Source organism: Rattus norvegicus, chromosome X, assembly GCF_036323735.1.
Source record: "Rattus norvegicus strain BN/NHsdMcwi chromosome X, GRCr8, whole genome shotgun sequence".
In the NCBI taxonomy this organism is placed as follows: Eukaryota; Metazoa; Chordata; class Mammalia; order Rodentia; family Muridae; genus Rattus; species Rattus norvegicus.
In genome coordinates, this window is record NC_086039.1 from 121,710,935 (window position 1) to 121,728,566 (window position 17,632).

At 41.5% G+C, this 17,632-nt stretch overlaps 1 protein-coding gene and 1 pseudogene across 2 annotated transcripts in view; both read left to right on the forward strand.

Annotated features, from left to right (window-relative positions):
- The window catches only part of Ptp4a1l1 (protein tyrosine phosphatase 4A1 like 1), a 65,176-nt pseudogene extending 55,508 nt beyond the window's left edge, over nt 1–9,668 (forward strand). Inside the window, exons 3-4 of the transcript XR_010061338.1 lie at nt 7,540–7,585; nt 9,419–9,668. The product of XR_010061338.1 is annotated as a protein tyrosine phosphatase 4A1 like 1 (transcript). The remainder of the gene's footprint in view (nt 1–7,539; nt 7,586–9,418) is intronic.
- Nucleotides 5,122–9,668, forward strand: Rhox10 (reproductive homeobox 10). The gene is made up of 3 exons (NM_001037581.2): nt 5,122–5,539; nt 7,540–7,585; nt 9,419–9,668. The coding sequence occupies exons 1-3, from the start codon at nt 5,175–5,177 to the stop codon at nt 9,611–9,613; spliced, it is 606 nt and encodes a 201-aa protein (NP_001032670.1). The 5' UTR covers nt 5,122–5,174; the 3' UTR covers nt 9,614–9,668.
- Nucleotides 9,669–17,632: the final 7,964 nt, after the last annotated feature.

A 17,632-nucleotide genomic window follows, 5' to 3' on the forward strand; every position in this document is an offset into this window, starting at 1 on the left:
GGTTAAAGTCACACCGAGGTACTTTATATTATTTGGGACTATCATGAATGGTGTCGTTTCCTTAATTTCTTTCTCAGCTTGTTTCTCTTTTGTGTAGAGGAAGGCTACTGATTTATTTGAGTTAATTTTATACCCAGCCACTTTGCTGAAGTTGTTTATCAGCTTTAGTAGTTCTCTGGTGGAACTTTTGGGATCACTTAAATATACTATCATATCATCTGCAAATAGTGATATTTTGACTTCTTCTTTTCCAATCTGTATCCACTTGATCTTTTGTTGTCTGATTGCTCTGGCTAGAACTTCAAGAACTATATTGAATAAGTAGGGAGAGAGTGGGCAGCCTTGTCTAGTCCCTGATTTTAGTGGGATTGCTTCAAGTTTCTCTCCATTTAGTTTAATGTTAGCGACTGGTTTGCTGTATATGGCTTTTACTATGTTTAGGTATGGGCCTTGAATTCCTATTCTTTCCAGGACTTTTATCATGAAGGGGTGTTGAATTTTGTCAAATGCTTTCTCAGCATCTAATGAAATGATCATGTGGTTTTGTTCTTTCAGTTTATTTATATAATGGATCATGTTGATGGTTTTCCGTATATTAAACCATCCCTGCATGCCTGGGATGAAGCCTACTTGATCATGGTGGATGATTGTTTTGATGTGCTCTTGGATTCGGTTTGCCAGAATTTTATTGAGTATTTTTGCGTCGATATTCATAAGGGAAATTGGTCTGAAGTTCTATTTCTTTGTTGTGTCTTTGTGTGGTTTAGGTATAAGAGTAATTGTGGCTTCGTAGAAGGAATTCGGTAGTGCTCCATCTGTTTCAATTTTGTGGAATAGTTTGGATAATATTGGTATGAGGTCTTCTATGAAGGTCTGATAGAATTCTGCACTGAACCCGTCTGGACCTGGACTCTTTTTGGTTGGGAGACCTTTAATGACTGCTTCTATTTCCTTAGGAGTTATGGGGTTGTTTAACTGGTTTATCTGTTCCTGATTTAACTTCGGTACCTGGTATCTGTCTAGGAAATTGTCCATTTCCTGGAGATTTTCAAGTTTTGTTGAATATAGGTTTTTGTAGTAGGATCTGATGATTTTTTTAATTTCCTCTGAATCTGTAGTTATGTCTCCCTTTTCATTTCTGATTTTGTTAATTTGGACACACTCTCTGTGTCCTCTCGTTAGTCTGGCTAAGGGTTTTTCTATCTTGTTGATTTTCTCAAAGAACCAACTTTTGGTTCTGTTGATTCTTTCTATGGTCCTTTTTGTTTCTACTTGGTTGATTTCAGCTCTGAGTTTGATTATTTCCTGCCTTCTACTCCTCCTGGGTGTATTTGCTTCTTTTTGTTCTAGAGCTTTTAGGTGTGCTGTCAAGCTGCTGACATATGCTCTTTCCTGTTTCTTTCTGCAGGCACTCAGCGCTATGAGTTTTCCTCTTAGCACAGCTTTCATTGTGTCCCATAAGTTTGGGTATGTTGTACCTTCATTTTCATTAAATTCTTAAAAGTTTTTAATTTCTTTCTTTATTTCATCCTTGACCAGGTTATCATTGAGTAGAGCATTGTTCAACTTCCACGTATATGTGGGCGTTCTTCCCTTATTGTTATTGAAGACCAGCTTTAGGCCGTGGTGCTCCGATAGCACGGGTGGGATTATTTCTATCTTTCTGTACCTGTTGAGGCCCGTTTTTTGACCAGTTATATGGTCAATTTTGGAGAAAGTACCATGAGGAGCTGAGAAGAAGGTATATTCTTTTGCTTTAGGATAGAATGTTCTATAAATATCTATTAAGTCCATTTGGCTCATGACTTCTCTTAGTCTGTCTACATCTCTGTTTAATTTCTGTTTCCATGATCTGTCCATTGATGAGAGTGGGGTGTTGAAATCTCCTACTATTATTGTGTGAGGTGCAATGTGTGTTTTGAGCTTTATTAAGGTTTCTTTTACGTATGTAGGTGCCCTTGTATTTGGGGCATAGATATTTAGGATTGAGAGTTCACCTTGGTGGATTTTTCCTTTGATGAATATGAAGTGTCCTTCCTTATCTTTTTTGATGACTTTTAGTTGAAAATTGATTTTATTTGGTATTAGAATGGCTACTCCAGCTGTGCACAGTTGTTTTAATTAAACTCTTTCCTGGTGACAAGAGCACCAAAAAAATAATAATAAAAACCAAAACCAAAACAAAACAAAACAAAACAAAAAAAAACAAAAAAAAATCTCTCTAAAGTATTTTCAAACTAAATTATTCAGTGAAAATAGAACAACTATAATTTACTATTTACTATTTTAGGTCATTGTGGTGGTTAATTTGAATTGTCAACTTGACACAACTTAGATTCACCTGGGAGAGCATTGTGCTCAGGGATTGTATAGCTCAGGCTGGCCTTGGGTGTGTCTGTCAGGGACCATCTTACATTAATTGACATTGGGAATACCATCCTGAGAGTGAGTGGCATCAACCACTTGTTTTTAGTCCCTAGACTGTATAAGAGTAGAGAAAATTAGCCAAGTACCAGAAGCATGCATGTGTTTATTCTCTCTCTCTTCTTCACTGTGGATGTGACATGCTGGTGAAAGTTCCTGCCTGGATTTCTCTGCAATTATGGACTGTAGCTGAGAATGGACCCTAAGTTACTTTTTGCCAGTATGAAACAATCAAAAGGAAACTCTGTCAGGTAGGAAAAAGGTTAAGAAAGCTACATAGCAAATGCAGTGTGGGACTGTATTAATCACCATTAGGCATTAGGGAAATGCAAACTGAAAGCATGATTTGGTATCACTTTGCAATACATCAGGGTGGTCATTATGACCTTAGTACCAAGCAAGGGAAATCTACTTTTGAGATATTGACTAGAGCAGGTCAAAAAACCTCCCCAGACAAGGGATATTGCTGTTGCCATTGGTGTTTCCCAGGTCAGGCACAGAGCCGAAATCAAGCTGGAACTAGCCTGACCTGAAAGCGTCTTCTCTGAAGAATAGCACTCATGACATCGAATGGTGCTACACAAGCTGCCAAAGGAGAAAAGGAATCAATAGTCCTCAGCTATAAATCCTACAAAGCACACCAATGACCATCACAGAAAGATAAGCCCACAGTGCAATAGTGGCATTCATATCTTGGGAGTAACCACAAGTTTCTAAATGGACAAACAATGAGCATCAATAGGAGGAAATTTGTACCTGTACTATAAAACGAGCCAATTAACCATATCTGGAGAGGTCATAGGCCCTAGAGGATAACCTACTATTCCCATTTTCCTTAACTAACTAACTTATTTATTTATCTATTTATTTATTTATCTATTTATTTATTTCTGTGTGTGTGTCTCGAATATCTCCAGAAAAAAAAAGCTTATTACACAATAGCATGCATGTACATGTATACCATGGCATGTGTATAGCAGTCAGAGGACAATTTGCTGAATTGCTTCTTTCCTTCCAGCATCGGGTCCAGGAAATTGGATTCAAGTCATTGGGCTTGGTGCAGGCCTCTTTACTCACTGAGCAAATATCAAAACCAATCTGTCTAGCTTTGGCAGAGTTTGAGAAATCTGAAGTCAGATCATCAGGCACTAATAACAAACACTTTCCCCACAGAGCTACCTACCTGGCTTTAAACCCAGACGTGTTTGTTGTTGTTGTTGTTGTTGTGGTGGTGGTGGTGGTGGTGGTGGTGGTGGTGGTGGTGGTGTTTTGTTTTGTTTTGGCACAAACAGGTTTTGCTTTCATACTGATCAGCCTCCAGTTCTGCAGTTCTGTAATCTTTGGGTATAGTCTGTCCTCCTAGGAGGAACCTCCTAGGAGGAAAACAAAAATGATTGCATTTGATATTCTATCTAGAATCTCTTAATAATAAAACCCTTCCCAATGTGAAAACCAGGGGTTTTTTCCTATCAAAGTTAGCCAGCCTGATATGGGCCCCTACTTCCTGACCCCCTGGCCCCCTGACCCCCTGACCCCCTGACCCCCTTCCCTTTTGTAGTAATAAACCAATCCGCTCAAATTTTAAACTTAAGTTGCCACCAATGGGGTGATAGGCCACCAATAGGTGGTGACCTATTCAGAGAGGAAAGACAGGGTGCACCTTGGCCAAGCACTCTCATTGGCCTGTTTGGGATTCCAGCACACACTCTTAAAAAAGAAATTCTCTTGTCGATTTGCTTTTTTGTTCCTGTGTTCCTTTGTTGGACGCAAAGATGATCCCTTTCCCACCAAAAGAATTGCAAGCACACCGAAACATCTTTTCTGTAGAGTTACATCTTTTGTTTGTTTTCAGTGCTAGGCCTGGAACAAAGCCCCTCACTCACCCTAGGCTAGAAGTTCTCCACCCACTGAGCAGTATCTTAAAGACCCAAGTGATAACTCTGATATTACCTGATTAGAAAACTGCCTAGTGCGTGTATATCTTTAACCTTTGTGTAAAGTGTTCTCTTCTAGAGGGTTGTTCTAATATAATACTCCCTTGTTTTAGTCTTCCCTGCAACACAAAGAGGACAGAAACCCCATGTTACCTTAGCATTTCTGTCTGTGATCACCCCCAAACTGGGGTGACATTCTCTCAGTGATCATTGGGGTTTCTTTGTTACTGGATCTTACCAAGGAAAATGCTTAAAATTCTGCTCCTATGCAGAGATGAACTCTGGTCCATCTGAAACTCTGGTTTCAGTATCTTCAAAAGAAATATGGAGCAGAAGTCCCTAACCTATAATGTCAACTTAACTCCAGCATGGAGAACATTGGGCTGTGAAATTGGAAGGTGGGGCCACGAGATGTTCCCCAAATTAGACACCGTGTTCATTTGAATTATTATCCCTACCCTATTCTCCACCTTCAAATAACCTTAAATATCCATCTTAGTCCTCAGCGGCCTCTCTTGAGATCCAGGGAGTCACCTGAATTCAGGTCCAACTCAGGCCTCCTTTCTTGACTATATGTAAAGTCAGCATCTTGTTTGAAGCAGCTTTTTTTGTCAGGCCTCCTAATGGTAACTGTATGCCCCCGTGGGGTGGATTCTCCTCTTTACGCCCACACACACCCAACCCACCTCCCACTTCCGTGCCTAAGCTTAGCCACACCCAGGAGCGAGTCAAGTGTGTAGTGTGGGACATGCGCAGGATTTTCGCCCGTGAACTGGGAGGTGCTCCAGAGTAGGCTCCATCTGCAAAGCTCTAGCAATGGAAAGCAAGTACTTCTACTTCGACCTCGACTATTATGGGGTGAGCTTCTATGAGGAAGAAATAATGACTGACTCTCAGCAGAGGGTTGCCGCGGCAGCAGTCCGTTGTCGCTTTGGAAGAGGTGTAAGAGTCCTGCATGAGCTAGGCCAGGACGAGCACCTGAGCTTTAAATACAAGCAAAACTACAGCTATGAAACAAGGAAGGAAACGCAAGCCCGTCCCAGTGAGCCTGAGAAAGCAGCTGGAACAGCTGCTTGTCGCTCCAACAACAGGCAAATAAAACACCACAAGTTCACCTATGCCCAACTGTGTGAACTGGAGAAGGCTTTCCAAGAGACCCAGTATCCTGATGCACACCGAAGGTAAGTAGATGTTTTTCGTTTTCAGAATTTACTGTTTTCCGCGACTTTGGGCTCCTTTACTCAACCCTAGTGCCCACTTCTTCATTAAAAAGCAAAAACAACATAAAACCAAAACGAACAGAAACGCATCCTGAGTATTGAACTCAGAAGCCCTAGAAATGGTAGACCAATTCTCTTTCCTCAAGCTAAATGCTGAGTCCATTTTACATTATAACTTAAGACAGACGGTGCATTTAAGAAAGGTGGATTTGCTCTTAGTCTAGCCCCCACCAGTGCTCGAACTTAGGAAACTTGAAGTTCTGTCTTAGGCTCCTTAGTAGGTCAGATTAGTTCAGTACCTGGTTTGGCCTGCTTCCCTTCTTGGCCCTGAAACCACGAAGTCTTCAGCGGAATTTATGGTGGGGGTGAGGAAGATGGCCTCTGAAGCTAAAGGTCAAACTTCTCGTGCATTTCTGACAAACAAGTTGCCATAATGCCCACCGTGCTGTGTTTCTTTCACTTCCCCACGGTGATGCATTTCTTTCACTTCATGGTGGTCTTAGAAAAAAAAAAAACCATAAAAGCCCCAGTCTGAGCCAAGTCTAAAATGCAGAGCATGCGGTATTTTCCAGTCTTTTGGAGAAATTTTTTTCAGAGTATTTTATGACGCTAAAACAAAACCTTGTGCTTATTAAACCTTTGTCCGTGTCCCCCTCTGGCCTATTGCACTATTTTTGTCTTCTCCTGAGGCACTGCCACGAGCAGGAACTTCTGCAGAGCTTCTCCCTTTCAGACTACCCTGTTGCTCTTCGGAGTGTCCTCAGTGCTCGTGTGTATGCTCCTACATGTGCTAGACTCTTTGCTTTCCTCAAGCTGAATGTCTCAGAGGCATCGTATATCTAGTTCACTTTTATCATCACGTGCAAAGGGATAGTTGAATACGTTGGGTCTGTGGCCCACGTGAATTATACTTTGCTTCTATGGATAAACAGCTCGTGAACTACAAGTTTTAAGTCTTTTGTGGCACATGGCAAGAAGCTGAATTGCTGACCATATTAATTCTGTTTCCTCCTTTGAGTACTCAGTAACACTGTTCCCTCCTGGTTAAAGAAAAAGAAAAACAACAAAGTACCATTTGTAGGAGGTAAGGGAGGCCAGAACCCTGGGGATCATCTCAGTGAACATGGGACCACTGTCAGATTGTATCAAAAGAGAAGGGGAAGGTCAGGGGGTAAAAGTACTTAAAACACAAGCCTGAAGATCTGTTTTGTTCTCGGGACCCAATGAGAAAGTCAGAAGCAAGGATGAATGTCTAAATCTCATTAGTCCTATAGGCAGATGGCAGGCAAATGCTGTCTGGAGCATGTGTGGGTTCTGCTTGTCTACTTGTATGCATATAATATTAATATATGTGATATAAAATAATATAATATCTAATACCTTATTATATAAAATTAAATAATGAATACAATATTATATTGTAATGAAAGAAGTAATTTTTAGAACAAGGTGACTGCCATTCACGTGTGTCTTCCTGAATTTACACGCATACCCAACAAAACAAGCATAGCTGCACAGAAAATAAATGAATACGTTTGTAAGAAAGCACACCCGATAGACTCAATTCTGTTTCTCAACTACAATTCTTTATTAGATTTTTACTTTAACTACATGTGCGAGCATGACCCAACAACCGGGCATGTGGAGGTCAGAGGGGAACTTGGGAGACTCTATTCCATTGTGTGGGGCCCAGGGACTAAACCCAGGTCTTCAGGAATTCCATCATGCTCCCACTGAGCAACCTCCCTGGCGACACCAGGGAGTTCTTAAGGCAAGCCTTGATGCTTTGACAAGATGAAGTCAAATCTAAGCAGTCCCCTCTGTTAAAAAAAAATGATGAAATAAATGTCTGCTGAGTTGGGGCAGTGATAGCAAAGTAAAAATATGGAGAAATTATACAGGTGCACTTTCCTTCCTTCCCCCAGTGGCAATGGCTAACCTGTGTTCTTTTCTTTCCACAGAAAAGCACTTGCAGCCCTCATTCATGTGGACGAATGCAAGGTGAAGGTCAGTACAAGTTCATTAGGGTACTCCATCTCAGACTTGGGTCAGGATAGATATGGCCTTCCCTTGCACAGTTGGAGCTCCTGAGTCTAGCACAAGTCACACTAATTTGCTCTTGAAAGTAGAAAGGGTTTTTTATAAAGTAAACTCCAGCTAGTGTATCTTCCCTATTTCTAGCAGTAAAGGAGCATGTTTTCCTAAAGGAAAACAAAATGAAGAAAGTGGGCCTTCCCTATGGGAAAGAAACAGGGTTTATGAATGTCCAGCTATAGCATACATAGGTATAGCTATGGATGTATGCATGTCATACACACCTGCATTTCCCCTAATTGATACTGACATATGTGTGACAAAGGGATCCTCTGCAGAGTAGTTCTTATTTATTTGCTCACCTTACATCCCAATATCAGTCCCCTTCCAATACCTTCTCATGCAGACCCTCCTCCCATTTCCCTGCCCCCTTCTCCTCTGAGAAGGGATTGCTACCCCTATCTCTCCCCCCGCCACCCTGGCACATCAAGTTCTTGTAAGACCAGGTGTATCCTTTCCCACTGATGCCAGACAAGACAGCCCAGTTAGTTGAACAGATTCCACAGACAGGCAGCAGCTTTAGGGATAGCCCCCACTCGACTCCACTTGTTGGGGAACCCACATCAAGACCAAGCTGCACATCTGCTACATGTGTGCGGGGATCCTAGGTCCAGCCTTTGCTTGCTTTTTAGTTGGTTGTTCAGTTTTTGTGGCCCCCAAGGGTCTAGGTTAGTTGACTGTGTTAGTCTTCCTATGGAGTCTCTGTTCTCTTAAGGTCCCTCAGTCTTTCTCCCAATTCTTTCATAAGACTCTCTTAGCTCCATCTAATGTGGGAATGTGGGTCTCTGCATCTCCTTCCATTGGCTACTGGGTGTAGCTCCTCAGAGGATAGTTATGCTAGGCTCCTGTCTGCAAGCCTAACAGTATCATTAACAGTGTCGAGGATTGGTGCTTGCCCATGGATGGGTCTCAGTTCAAGCCAGTCATTGGTTGGCTGTTCCCTTGGTGTCTGCTCCATCTTTGTTCCTGCACATCTAGTAGGTAGGACACATTTTGGGTTGAAGGGATTGTGAGTGGATTGATGTCCTTATCCCTCCACTGGGAGTCCTCTACAGAGTATTTCTGTCTGGAGTTATGTTGCAACTTGGGGTGACCATGAAAAATATTTATGAGATTGCAGGAAGAAGCCTTACCAGACATTTCAGTTGTATGAAATTACTAAATACTAACCACATGTACATAGCTAACAGGATGAGTGAATAAATATGGCGCAGGTGATGACTTACCTTGATGATACACAATGGGAAAAACCGTTTAAGGGGAAAATGCTAAGGCATAAGAGCTGGTTCTCTTTTGTAAGATTTTAGTAACATGGTAGACAAACACAAGACTGAACTTGAATTTCCAAGCACAGTACAATGTGTCAATTCTGAGATATTGCCCCAAACCCCCTTTCATTATGAAGAACACAAGGGTTGACTGCTTTGAAAGTCTGACTCTGATTGTGTCCAAAATTTGACAACAGCTTGTTTTCTGAAGGCTTCTGAAGAAAGAGCGAGTCTGGTGCTGTGTAAATTTGTCTGATGGGTTTCAGTGGTGACAGGATGGAAACCGGGATCTCCCATGCTGTGAGCACATCCTGTACCCTGGGTAATACTTGAGGCCCTGAAAAGTTTGTGAGCAATTATAAACACTGTTATTCTGTGAAGGGAAGAATGTTCCATATGAAGTTGCATGATGTGTCTTCCCATCATAATATTAACTGTTTGGTATGATTAACCAGCCTCTATCTTGGTCTGATTTCAGGCTTGGTTTAAAAATAAGAGAGCTAAATACAGGAAAAAACATAAGGAATTACTACTCAGCAGTGCTACATCTGGTACCTTGAACAACTTTTCTGCTCAGATGAATGAAGACCCCAAGAGTAGTACCTCTGTTCCGGAGGAGCCAATAGGGTTCATCGTGTGCCAGCAACATCTTGGCAAATCCTGCTGGTCATAAAAATATTGTTTTGTCACATATAATAGCAATAAAGAAAGGAAGATGTTTCTCAAAATACTGGTTATTTTTGTCATCTCTTTCCCACAGAAATGGGATAACTTTGTGTTCAGCTTTGTGCTAAATTGAGGCCAGAAGAGTAGCCCAGTACTTGAACCAAATGTCATCTCTTCTCCAGCAGAATAAGAGAATATGGTGACCACACACCTTTTATATGCAGAAGGGGCCTCCTCATTTATTCCCCTGAAGCATCCTAGGAAAATGACATCATCCTACCTGTCAGGGATCAGTGAGGTAGTCCTTCTTGGACATAGCATCTCTTCCTCTTGAAGAACTTCTTGGAGAATAGAAATATACATAGAACTAGGAAGCCATGAGGGTAAACTTGGCACTGATAGCATGGGTAACGATGTGTTGTAAGGATGAAACTTTGAACACAAAACTATACAACTGTCCAGAGTTAGCTAGTGGAGAGATGAAAGGCTATACACAGAACCCGGAAGGAAATAGGAGAAATCAAAGGAGTGCAGGGAAACTTCCTGGTTGCAAGTTCCCAGGGAGGAGAACGATCCCAGAGTAGAAGTGGAAAGGTGGCCATCTACTTTATTTCCTGTAGCTTGTCAACAACTACACAATCTACAATGGCAATCGGTTTATAAATCTTAAAGATGAGTAACAATTTATTTTATTATAAAATTCATTCATAAAACGTGCAGGTAGTGTTACAGAGTTTGAGACCACCAGGAATGACCATCAGACAAGAAGAGTTCTTTCAATGTAAAAGCTTTTTAAAAGAAAGTTTTATTTCCAGCAACATTGTGACAACGGCATACTCAGCTGCTAAGGGGGAAGACTGGGGCTTGAGTTTTTAAAGGATGTTCTACTCTCTTCCATATTATCATGGTTATTTTGCTGTTTGTTTTTTGGTTCTTTTTCTGAGGGTTAATATTTTAGGAATACAGTTATACAATGAGAGGAAGGGGACATTTTTGGAAAATGAGATATGTGGCTCTGAGATCCATCTCTTCTTTAGATTGCTGTCAAAATTTAACTGTTCACAGGGTTACTCTTAGGCACATGGACCAGATACCATGTACTTAATCTTTACGAGATCTGGGTGGCAGTGGTGATGGTGGTGGTGGTGGTGGTGGTGGTGGTGGTGGTGGTGGTGGTGTCCTTTAATTGGATTCTTTTAATTCCAGCACTAAGGAGGCAGAAGCAGACAGATCTCTGTGCATTTGAGGCCAATATGGTCTACAGAGTAAGTTCCCGGACAACAGGGACTACATAGAGAAAGCCTGTCTCTAAATAAAAAAAGAAGAAAGAAAGGAAAGAAAGAAAGAAAGAAAGAAAGAAAGAAAGAAAGAAAGAAAGAAAGAAAGAAAGAAAGAAAGAAAGAAAGAAAGAAAGAGGCTAAGAATAAGATCCTACAGGCTCCTAGGTATTTCTTTTTCTTTTTTAACAGTAACTTAGTTTGAAACTCATTTTGAAATTCTCTGCAAAGCCCTGTGATTTGTGTGAATGATCCAAAGTGAGCCCTAGGCCAAGAATAGATGCTGCCAGAAGAAAATAAAACAAAAGGCAGAAACACAAACACATGTAGATTAGCTATGAAATCATTATCAGCACTGTGAAATTTTGTGTTCTTTGGTATCCTCCACACAAAGGATGGGCTGGAGGACCTATGGTTCATTAGGGCTCCTGCTACACTCAGAGTAAAGGTAAGGCGAGCACAACAGATGGTTATCAGGGCAGTCCCTCAGGCTGCTACCAAAGGGCTCTGTTACAAAACATGTCAGGCTCAAGTCTTCAAGACATTAAGACCTGTTCTCAACACTCCTTATCAATCACAGAAAGCATTACAATAGTAGGTACAAGGATGATCTTCTAGAACTTTTCCAGGCCCACCATGAAAATCTGGCTCCCATGTGGTGCATGCATGAACATTGCCTTGCTTCTGTTGTGGATTCCTGTTGGGAAGTCATGCCGGAAACCACAGATTTAAAGGGACTGCTTTAAACTATGGGTTAGTTAATGTGATAATGGAGAAAACAAACAACTCAGTTTCCATGGAGTGTAGAAATTCCACTGAGGCTAGACATTGTAGAGTAAGAGTGAGTGGTGTTTTCTCATCGTTCAATCATGTTACGGGGTTACTAGTATTATTCAGGATTAGATGTTTTCCTGTGCTGTTTGGGGATGGGCTCCATCCAGAAAGCCATGGGAAATCAGAACATTTGGCATGTGGGACACCACAGAACCTTGTCCATTTTGCACAAAGCCAGCACAAGCTGTGATTCACTGCATGCAATCAGATGAGTCCATTGTCTCTCTTCCTCCAAATTTAGTATTTTTGATGGCTTCTTCCAGGATGGGATGGTACACAACTTATGAGCAGTTCAAAGTCCTTAATTCCATATTTGTGTTTTATCAAAGAATGAGATAAAGTCTATATCTGACATCTGACAATGAGCTGTGTCCCTGCCCCGTGCAACTGTTCTTTAATCATACATTATTCTCACTCAGGAGACTACGGAGGTCTCCAAACGAGATCCTAATGTGATGGGGCATGTGTGGAGAAAAGGCTGCCTTTGTAAAGCCTACCTTGACAATGAACTCAATAAAAAATGGGAAGGAGCTCAAGATCTATTTAAGACAGTAGGGTAGCTTCAAATTAACTACAAAATAGCCTAAGAGTTCCATAACCAGGCATCAATAGCAGGTCAGTCTTCTACACTCTGCTTCCCTTCCAGGCCATTTTACTAGAGTTTGTTCTCACAACACTGTATCTTAAGGCCAGACACAGTGGTGGGCATCTGGAATCCCAGCACATACAGGAAGAGAACCTGCAGGAACTGGAACATTGACTACAAGCTGTTGGACCAAATGCCCTAGAAAAAGAAGCACAGTCTAGAAACAACAGAGACACTGCCTTGAATGCCACAGAGACCAAAAGGAGACTCCTAAAAGAGCATCCATCTACCATTCATAGATGTGCCTGTGTTTCTGCCCTTCTTTTCTCTCTTGTGTCCCTCCCTCTCCCTTCCCCCATTCTCTTTCACATGCACAGCACACACACCCACGCACACACACACACAAGCACACAAGCACACATGCATACTGACATGCACTGGCATGCTCATTCGAGTGCACACACACTCAAATGACATAAACTAAGAAAAGTCACGTGGGGGGTCTCATGATGATTGAAGCTGATGTGTCCTCCTGCATAGTTTACCCACAAACACAAATGTGCACACACCATGCAGAATTTCACAGCTAAGAATGAATAGCTGTAAGCAAACACACCCGATAGACTCAATTCTCTTTCTAACTACAGTTCTTTATTAGATTTTTACTTTAACTACATGTGCGAGCATGACCCAACAACCAGGCATGTGGAGGTCAGAGGGGAACTTGGGAGACTCTATTCCATTGTGTGGGGCCCAGGGACTAAACCCAGGTCTTCAGGAATTCCATCATGCTCCCACTGAGCAACCTCCCTGGCTACACCAGGGAGTCCTTAAGACAAGCCTTGATGCTTTGACAAGATGAAGTCAAATCTAAGCAGTCCCCTCTGCTAAAAAAATGATGAAATAAATGTCTGCTGAGTCGGGGCAGCGAGAGCAAAGTAAAAATATGGAGAAATTATACAGGTGCACTTTCCTTACCAACCCCTGGGCGGCCGGCTCCACCCATCCCCCAAGATTCCTGCTCCTTAATTTTCTCTGGACAGGTCTGTTGTTTTGTGACCAATGTTTGCTCCTTGGCCACACACAGCTACTACTGCTGCTGGTGCCCAGGGCTCATCCTTCCTGGCCTTCAGATCCTGGCCTTCAGATCCATTACCTTCCCCCAAGAATTCCTCACAAAAACCATGGGTGGAGGAGGGGATCAGTAGGCTAGAACACAGTAGGACCACAGAAGTCCCAGGGAAGGGCCTGACAGGCACCTAGGAGGCTGCAACAGAATGCCAAGAAAGGATAGTACTGCCCAGGAATCCTGCAGAGACAGAGTCTGCCCTCCTCCTGCCAGGGAGGGTGTAACCACTATGTATCAAAGCCCCCTCACCCGCTCTGAGCTCTACCTTTTGTAGAAATTGTAAAACAACATATCCTTTTTCTGTGGAGGGCAAGCCCAAGGAATAAAGGGATAATGCTGTACTCTATTGCTAAAGAAAGAGAAGGGAGATAGGGCTGTCCTGGACAGCATGGGTGTCAAAGTTCTGGTGATCCCAGAAGAGCCCATCCCCCACTTGCTCCTGGAAAATGATGACATTCTTGGACTCCACCAAAGTCTTCATGCGAAGTTCGTCCTGGATAGGAGGGGGGAGCACGTACCTGCTTGTTAAAATTACTCACTAATTCTTCCTAGCTTCAGGTTTTCTAGTGTTGACCGAATCCTCAAATGAGAGGGGGAGAGTTGATAGAGCATTCTTAAAAGTTTTTTAAATATTAAGTTCAGATCTTTTTCTCTGGTAAGGTTTCTTTTATCTTGGAGATATATATTTTGAGCGTGCATTTCAGTGTTTCATCTCAGGCAAGTCAGGATTATGACTAAGAAGACTCACATAAAATTTTCTATCTTTAGAGATATGAACATCATATCTCCTACCCAATTGCTCCTATCTCAGAATCTTTAATATGCAAAACCCTACCTGTGAGCTATTGCGATAGGATCAGTTTTCAGATATGTAAGGTCAAAAGTTAGCCAGTGAACCTTATAGAATTTAAAAGCCTCTGTGTAGCAAGGGAAAGAATCATCTGACTTAAGAGGAAATCCACAAAGTTGGAAAGGATACTTGCCAGTTATTTTCTGATAGATTAATATCCAGAATATGCAGAAAACTCTTTAAAATGAAGAATCAAGAACATAAAATCAATATAAATGTGCTATGTATTTAAACAGAGTTGGCTAAAGAAGAACTCGAATGCTAAAGAAATATTTAAAATGTATTCAACACCCCTAGAAAAAAGGACAATGCAATTTAACATACTTTCAGATTACCTTAGCGTCTTTTAGAAATTGTCTAAACATAATGACCTATATGGATATATTTCTTTAAAGGTATCACATCTATCTTTGACATAACAAAAGTTTTTCTACTTGGACTTAAGGCCTGTTTAACAGAAGGGAAATTATTCTTAGTATTATAAATCTAGTCAACTATGTGTATCTAGTGAGGTCACAACTCTTGAACCTACTATATTGCCATTTTTCCATACTAATATAATTTCTAATTTTAAATACTTATTTTAATACCCACAGATAAGGGTAGACATCAACCATGATTAAAGAAGTGTCTGGCTTTATCAGGAGACCACTATATAAAGCCATAACTGTTCAAAATACAGATAATACTTGCCATGCGATACCCAGTCTGAAACGTATACATTTACAGCATAAGTTTTCCTCATTGGGTTCAGAGAACGTGGAGAAATAGGGAGGAGAAGGATTGTAAGATCTAGAACATCAGGAAGTCTGCTGCGACATTGTGTCTTTTAAATATAAAAGGGAAGCTGTAGTAATGCAATCTCAACAACATTACTACCCCCAAATATTTTCATTAATTTATATATTTATTTATATCCCACATGCTGTCCCCACTCCTAGTCCTCCCCCTTTTATGCCTTTTTTATTGGATATTGTTGTATTTATTTACATTTCAAACGTTACTACCTTTCCCAGTTTCCTATCCATAAACCTCTATCCAATCCCCCTCCACATTCTATTATGAGGGTGTCCCCCACGCGTCCACCAAGCCCTTCCTGCCTCCCTGCCCTGACATTCCCCTACACTGGGGGGTTCAGCTTTGGCAGGACCAACAACTTTTCCTCCCATTGGTGCCCAACAAGGCCATCCTCTGCTACATATGCACCTGGAGCCATGGGTCTGTCCATGTGTACTCTCTGGGTAGTGGTTTAGTCCATAGAAGCTCTGGTTGATTGACATTGTTGTTCTTATGGGGTTGCAAGTCCCTTCAGCTCCTTCAATCCTTTCTCTAATTGCTCCAATGGGGAACCTGTTCTCAGTCCAATGGTTGGCTGTGAGAGTCCACCTCTGTATTGGTCATGCTCTGGCAGAGCCTCTCAGGAGACAGCTATATCAGGCTCCTGTCAGCATGCACCTCTTGGCATCCTCAATAAAGACTAGGTTTGGTGGTTGTATGTATATGGGCTGGATCCCAAGGTGGTTCCCACTCTGAGGACCATTCTTTCAGGCTCTGCTTCAAACTTTGTCTCTATCTTCTCCTATGAATATTTTTGTTCCACCTTCTAGGAAGGACTGAAGCATCTGCACTTTGGTTATCCTTCTTCTTGAGCATCTTGTGGTCTGTAGATTGTGTCTTGGGTAATCAGAGCTTTTGGGTTAATATCCACTTACCAGTGAGTGCACGCCATGTGTGTTTTTCTGTGATTGGGTTACCTCACTCAGGGTGATATTTTCTAGTTCAATCCATTTGGCTATAAATTTCATGGAGTCATTGTTTTTGATAGCTGAGTAGTACTCCATCGTGTAGATGTACCACATTTTCTGTATCCATTCCTGGCTGTTAGGAACATAGTGGAGGATGTGTCTTTGTTGTATGTTGGAGTAGCATTTGGGTATATGTCAAGGGGTCATATAGCTGGGTCCTCAGATAATATTATGTCCAATTTTCTGAGGAAACTCCAGACTGATTTCCAGAATGGTTGTACCAGTCTGCAATCCCACCAACAATGGAGGAGTGTTCCTCTTTCTCCACATCCTCGCCAGCATCTGCTGTCACCTGAGTTTTTTTTTTTTTGGTTCTTTTTTTCGGAGCTGGGGACCGAACCCAGGGCCTTGCGCTTCCTAGGTAAGCGCTCTACCACTGAGCTAAATCCCCAGCCCCCGTCACCTGAATTTTTGATCTTAGCCATTCTGACTGGTGTGAGGTGAAATCTCAGGGTTGTTTTGATTTGCACTTTGCTGATGATTAAGGATGTTGAACATTTCTTTAGGTGCTTCTCAGTCATTCGATATTCAACAGCTGAGAATTCTTTGTTTAGCTGTGTACCCCAGTTTTTCATAGGGTTATTTGGCTCTCTAGAGTCTAACTTCTTGAGGTCCTTGTATATTTTAGATATAAGCCCTCTATCGGTTGTAGAATTGGTAAAGATCTTTTCCCAATCTGTTGGTTGCTGTTTTGTCCTAATGACAGTGTCCTTTGCCTTACAGAAGCTTTGCAATTTTATGAGGTCCCATTTGTCGATTCTTGATCTTAGAGCATAAGCCATTGGTGTTCTGTTCAGGAAATATTCCCTAGTGCCCATGTGTTCCAGATGCTTCCCTAGTTTTTCTTCTATTAGTTTGAGTGTATCTGGTTTGATGTGGAGGTCCTTGATCCACTTGGACTTAAGCTTTGTACAGGGTGATAAGCATGGATCGATCTGCATTCTTCTACATGCTGAGCTCCAGTTGAACCAGCACCATTTGCTGAAAATGCTATCTTTTTTCCATTGGATGGTTTTGGCTCCTTTGTCAAAAATCAAGTGCCCATAGGTGTGTGGGTTCATTTCTGGGTCTTCAATTGTATTCTGTTTGTTTACCTCCTTGTATCTGTACCAATACAATACAATTTTTATTACTATTGCTCTGTAATACAGCTTATGGTCAGGGATAGTGATTTCCCTAGAAATTCTTTTATTGTTGAGGATAGTTTTTGTTATCCTGGGTTTTTTTGTTATTCCAAATGAATTTTCAAATTGCTCTTTCTAAGTCTATGAAGAACTGAGTTGGAATTTTGATGGGGATTGCACTGAATCTGTAGATTGGCTTCAGCAAGATGGTCATTTTTACTACACTAATCCTGCCATGAGCATGGAAGATCCTTCTGTCTTCTGAGATCTTCAATTTCTTTCTTCAGAGACTTGAAGTTCTTGTCATACAGGTCTTTAATTTGCTTGGTTAGAGTCACACTGAGGTATTTTATATTATCTGGACTATTGTGAAGGTTGTCATTTCCCTAATTTCTTTCTCAGCCTGTTTATCCTTTGAGTA